General features: G+C 47.2%; 1 protein-coding gene across 1 annotated transcript; it reads left to right on the plus strand.

Annotated features, from left to right (window-relative positions):
* The first annotated feature begins 658 nt into the window (after positions 1-658).
* Positions 659-2,747, plus strand: LOC150025841 (uncharacterized). Its single transcript, XM_090304769.1, has 3 exons — positions 659-1,759; positions 2,222-2,496; positions 2,711-2,747. The coding sequence occupies exons 1-3, from the start codon at positions 659-661 to the stop codon at positions 2,745-2,747; spliced, it is 1,413 nt and encodes a 470-aa protein (XP_090160895.1).
* The last annotated feature ends 3,497 nt before the right edge of the window (positions 2,748-6,244 follow it).

Consider the following 6,244-nt stretch of genomic DNA (forward strand, 5'->3'; position numbering starts at 1 on the left):
GAGTTTTCTTAGATTAATTCCAATCTCCATTTTACAAAGAGAGCACCTCTATTTATAGCCTAAGGTGCTGAAAATGCAAGCTAAAACAATTCAAAATTCCCCCCTAAATTCAAATGCAAGTGGCGCCTAAACCAAGACATGAGGAAGGTGTGATCCCTTCTCTCACTTTGGCACCTCCTTATTTACTCCTACACCTATCTACTAACAACCCCCCCCCTAAGACTCCTAACTAAAGACTAAAAGATGCTTTAACAATAGAGGTTTCTAATGTTTCCCTCTAAGTACCTTTCTACACAATATTTATTTAATACTTGGCCTTGCCCTTCATGGGATGAACTTTGGGCTTTTGGGCTTTGGCCTTCTTGGGCTTGGGCTTTATCTTTTGCAAAGATTAACAAGAAAAACTTTAAATGTAAAGACGAATGATCTTGTTCTTCATTATAAAAAGCCACCTTTAGTTGATTCTCATCAGGAGGAGCCCATGATCGTGTACGCATTCAGAAAGGGGGTGTGTCCTGGGCATTTCTGCGAATCACTCATTCACAATCGCCCCATGACTTTTGCTGAAATAAGGCGTCGTGCAGTAGAGCACATTGCCTCAAAGGGGGAGGTGTACGAGAAACGCACAAATGTCGAACCCGCACGCCCGAAAGCACATATGCGCACACAACCCACTAGGGTCCACGAAGCCGCCACAGAGAGAAAGAAATATGTGAGGTCAGTAAGTTCAGTTGCTGAGGAGTTTCCGAATGACCCGTGGGAGTCAGACCTCATCTTCACAAGGGCTGACCTACGGGATGTCGTCCCACACGATAATGACCCTGTGGTAATTTCAATAGTCACAGCGGGAAGAAAAGTACACAGGGTTCTCGTCGACCAGGGCAATTCTGTAGACGTCATGTTTTGGTCGACCTTCAACAAGCTACAGTTATCCCCTGACCTTTTGAGACCCTATACTGGATGCCTATATGGATTTGCAGACAACCCGGTGGAGGTACGTGGATACTTGGAGCTGAGAACGACGTTCACTGATGGAGCGGCATTGCGCACCGAGAGCATCCGGTACTTGGTGGTTAACGCCAACTCAGCCTATAACATTTTGTTAGGCAGACCCGCCCTGAACAGATTAAGGGCAGTGTCCTCCACGTGCCACATGAAGATGAAGCTACCAAATCTTAGCGGCAAAGTAATCGTAATCAAATCAGATCAGGAAGAGGCCCGAAAGTGCTATGAAAATAGCCTGAAGACAAAGAGAGGCGTGGTCATGGTGATTGAACGACCACCTGTTTCAGATTCGCGAATGGAGTTAGAACCATTGGAAGAGGCGACGCTCGCAGAATCTACACCCGCCGAGGCCACACCTGCAGGGGTGATGCCTATAGAAGATGCACGCACAGAAGGAAGATACGATGACGCCTCGCCAATGGAAGAAGTATACGGAGAGGCCTCGCCCATGGAAGAAGAGTCAGAGGAGGCGATGTCCGATGCATCCGATAGGGCGATGCCTATAGAAGGGGACCCCATGAATGAGTCTTGCGCAGAGGACGTGCAGAGTGAGCAACCCCAACCAGTAGACAACGTGGTGGAAAGACAGATAGGGGGTAAGGTATTCAAATTAGGACGCTTGTTGAGCCAAAAAGAGCAAGAAGGGGTAGCTGCAGTAATTTCATGCCACCTAGACGCATTCGCGTGGACTACGGCGGACATGCCAGGCATCAACCCAGATTTTTTGTGCCAGCATATTACCATGGACGCCAAGGTTCGCCCTGTGCGACAGAGAAGGAGGAAGTTCAACGAAGAGCGATGCCTCGTCGTGAAGGAAGAGACGCAGAAGCTGCGAAGCGCTGGGCACATCAGGGAGATACAATACCTTGAGTGGCTGGCCAACGTAGTTCTAGTGAAGAAGGCGAATGGGAAATGGAGGATGTGCGTTGACTTCAAAGATCTGAACAAGGCGTGTCCCAAAGATTCGTACCCACTGCCCAACATCGACGCGTTAGTGGATAGCGCCTCGGGCTGCAAGAAGCTGAGTTTCTTGGATGCATTCTCAGGTTACAATCAGATCAAGATGCATCTAAGGGATGAGAGTAAAATGGCGTTCATGACGGAGACAAGCAGCTACTGTTACAAGGTGATGCCATTTGGGTTGAAGAATGCAGGCGCTACATACCAAAGGCTAATGGACAAGGTCCTTGCACCCATGCTGGGAAGAAACGTGCAGGTCTACGTAGATGACATGGTGGTAACTTCACACGAGAGAGGACAGCACGTAGCGGATCTGAAAGAGCTGTTTGCTACCATATCAAAGTATCGCCTCAAATTAAACCCACAAAAGTGCGTTTTTGGCGTGGAAGCAGGGGAGTTCTTAGGGTTTATGCTCATCGAGAGGGGGATAGAGGCGAACCCCGATAAGTGTGCAGCTATCATCGCCATGAGAAGCCCAATGTCAGTTAAAGAAGTTCAAAAATTGACTGGGAGGATGGCAGCTTTGTCAAGGTTTGTGTCTGCTAGAGGGCAGAAGGGACACCCCTACTTCCAATGCCTCAAGAGGAATAGCCGTTTTGCATGGACAGATGAGTGTGAAGCAGCGTTCCTCAAGTTGAAGGAGTACTTGGCGACGTCACCTGTGCTTTGCAAGCCACAAGTAGGTGTCCCCCTCCGATTATACTTTGCTATAACAGAGTGGGCCATTAGCTCTGTGTTGGTCCAGGAGCAAGACCAAGTGCAGAAGCCCATTTACTTCGTAAGCAAGGCCTTGCAAGGCCCATAATTGAGGTACCAGTCACTGGAGAAGGCGGCACTAGCAGTGGTGTTCTCAGCCAGAAGGCTCCGCCAGTATTTCCATAGTTTCACAGTGGTGGTGATGACGAACCTCCCCATCCATAAAGTACTTCAGAAGCCAGATGTAGCAGGGAGAATGGTTCGCTGGGCGGTGGAGCTGTCGGAGTTTGATATCCAGTATGAGCCCAGGGGATCCATCAAGGGGCAAGTCTATGCTGATTTCGTGGTAGAGCTCTCACCAGGAGGAGACCCTCAAGAGGTAGAGTTGGGGCCAAAGTGGATGCTCTTAGTGGATGGGTCCTCCAACCAGCAGGGGAGTGGCACTGGAATAATCTTGGAGGGGCCTAACGGAGTGTTGATCGAGCAAGCTTTACGCTTCGCCTTCAAAGCAAGCAATAACCAAGCAGAGTACGAGGCGTTGATTGCTGGGATGCTTTTGGCTAAAGAAATGGGTGCTCAAAGCCTCTTGGAAAAGAGTGACTCACAATTGGTCACGGGGCAAGTAACAGGGGAGTATCAGGCAAAGGATCCACAAATGGCCGCATACTTGAGGTACGTCGAGATATTGAAGGGAGCCTTCGCCGCGTTTGAGCTGGTGCATGTACCTAGGGAGCAAAATGCCAGAGATGACCTGCTTGCCAAGCTGGCCAGCTCAGGCAAGGGGGGAAGGCAGAGGACTGTCATCCAAGAGACCCTCAAAACGCCGCGAAAGTTTGTGGCGGACAACAGGGTGGATGTCCTTTACATTAGTACAACAAGAGGAAAGCCAAGGAGCCATCGCTCTTTGAGTCAAGATACGGCGAGGGCACCCTGCATCAGTACCTACGTAACCTCGCCGGAAGAAGAGAAGGGCGTACAGGTATGCGTCTTGGAGGAAGGCGACACCTGGATGACCCCTTACAGGCGATACCTCGCGGATGGGATCCTCCCGGCAGAACCAGAAGAAGGTAAGAAGGTCAAGAGGAACGTCGCAAGGTACACCTTAGTGGATGGGATATTATTCAGACATGGGTTTACGCACCCTATCTTGACGTGCGTAAGTGGCGACGAGTGCACCAGGATAATGGCTGAACTCCACGAAGGTATTTGTGGGAGCCACGTGGGAGGAAGATCCTTGGCATCCAAGGTAGTACGCGCAGGTTTTTACTGGCCGACGGTAAGGGAAGACTGCGTTCGATATGCCCAGCGTTGCAAGCAGTGTCAGATGCACGTTGATTGGCACAAGGCACCGCCAGAGGAATTGAGGTCCATATACAGCCCATGGCCTTTCCATACTAGGGGGATTGATATCCTAGGCCCGTTCCCGCTAGCGATAAGGTAGATGAAGTACTTGATCGTCGCCATCGAGTATTTCACCAAGTGGATAGAGGTAGAACCGGTGGCACAGATCACTGCACACAAGCTACAACATTTTGTTTGGAAGAACATTGTGTGTCATTTTAGGGTGCCGAGGCGTCTCATCTCAGATAATGGCACCCAGTTCGCGAGTCAGCAGTTGGGGAAGTTATGCGCAGAAGTAGGAATCAAGTAGGTGTTTGCGTTAGTCGAACACCACCAGACGAATGGGCAGGTCGAGTCAGTGAATAGAGTCTTGTTGAGATGTTTAAAACACAAATTAGAGAAGGCCAAAGGGGCGTGGGCAGAAGAAGTACCAAGGATCGTATGTGATGTGATTCCAATAGCAAGATATAGATGATTCTTTGACATTTTATGGAATCAACTTGAGTTGGAGATAGCTTAGGCACTTTTAATAGAATTGGATCAATGTTCTAAGTTTCAAGAACTCACCAAAACTTGCACCAAACACCAAACTCACATGGAAGACCCATTTCTTGCCAATTGAACCGATTAAAAGATGTAAAAATGCAAATGAACCGATTAAATTGCTTAACAAATGAAATGAACCGATTAAAATGCTTCAAAACTGAAATGCACCGAACAAATCCAAGGAGAAAGAAGATGAACCGATTGAAACATGAAAATAAGCAAGAACACCGAATAGAAAGCAAGAAAGGAACCTAAGACATGTTTAGGAATTCAAATAGGCACGGAAATGGAATGAGAAGATGGAGAAGAAAGAGGACTTATGTGGTTGTAGTTCTTGGTTGATGAACACGCCACTTGAAGTGTGAATGCTCCAAGATAAGTGTGCAATGCCGCCACTTGAGAGAACCAAGACACTCAAGATGAGACTAGGAAGAGGAGAAATCAAATCTCACTCACTCAATCACCAAATTGGGAGAGTTTCTTTACTACAAATTCCAAATCTGAATTGTGAATGACCTAAGCCCTCCTTTTATAGGAGCAAGGGCTGGTCATGAAGCTTACAAAACAAGCTAACCAAAAGTCCCTTGCATGCTACTCACTTCTAGCACCTAAAGTGAAGCATGAAGAGTCACCTTCTAGAAAATTCTAAACTAATGCCTAAATATGCTTTTACAAAAGAGGTATCTAAGGTTTCCCTCTAAGCACCTTTCCTAAAAACTATGTATTTAAACATTCTATATTATTTACAAATTTATAAAAAAAACTATAAAGAGACATATTTAAATGAAGCCTATTCTTGAAAACTTGTAGACTTCTTTGGCTTTATGGCTTGATCCTCTCTTTATTTTATGTCTTCTTTTTAATTTTGAAAAGACTAGAAGGAAGAACTTCAAATGTGTAGGTGAATGACCTCTCCCTTCATTAATAAAAGCCTCCTTTATTTGATTCTCATCAGTATGGGCTTACCACACCACGCCCCAATCTTCCACCATGGAGACGCCGTTCAGTTTGGTTATGGGTCAGAAGCCATGATCCCGGTGGAGATCCACGAGAGCTCGCCTCGTTTCCTAGGTTTCGTGGCAGAAGAATCCAACGAAGAAAGGAAAGTGAACCTGGATTTGATAGACGAGGCTAGAGAAGAGGCGAGAATAAAGGCTGAGGCTGTGAAGAGAAGAGTGGAGCGTCAGTACAACTCTAAGGTGAAGCTACGACAATTCCAGGTTGGTGATCCGGTCATGAGGAAGGCTCACCCTTACGAGTTGGAAAACAAGTTGTCTCCCAAGTGGACTATACCGTTCAGAACAATCAAAGCCAAAGGGAATGGTTCATATAAGTTAGAGACTCTAGAAGGAGGCCCCATCCCACGCAGTTGGAATGCGGCGAATTTAAAGTTTTATTTCAGTTGAAATTTTGTAAAGGGGACACTCTTTTTCCCTCCCGAGGGGGTTTTTAATGAGGTCACCCAAATAAAGAAAGAGAAGTTTAAGATATTTCTGCCTTAGTTTTTCCCTCTCATGTAAGATCAAAGAAACAAAAGACAAAGACTCAAGGCAACGCCAGGCGTCGCCAAGATGAGGCGTCGCCAAGATAAGGCGTCGCCAGGACAAGGCGTCGCCAGGACAAGGCGTCGCCGGGACAAGGCGTCGCCAGAAGTAGGCATCGCCAGATAAAGGAGCGGAGGTTAGATGCAAAGCAA

This window comes from Phaseolus vulgaris, chromosome 7, assembly GCF_051622355.1.
Source record: "Phaseolus vulgaris cultivar YP4 chromosome 7, ASM5162235v1, whole genome shotgun sequence".
In the NCBI taxonomy this organism is placed as follows: Eukaryota; Viridiplantae; Streptophyta; class Magnoliopsida; order Fabales; family Fabaceae; genus Phaseolus; species Phaseolus vulgaris.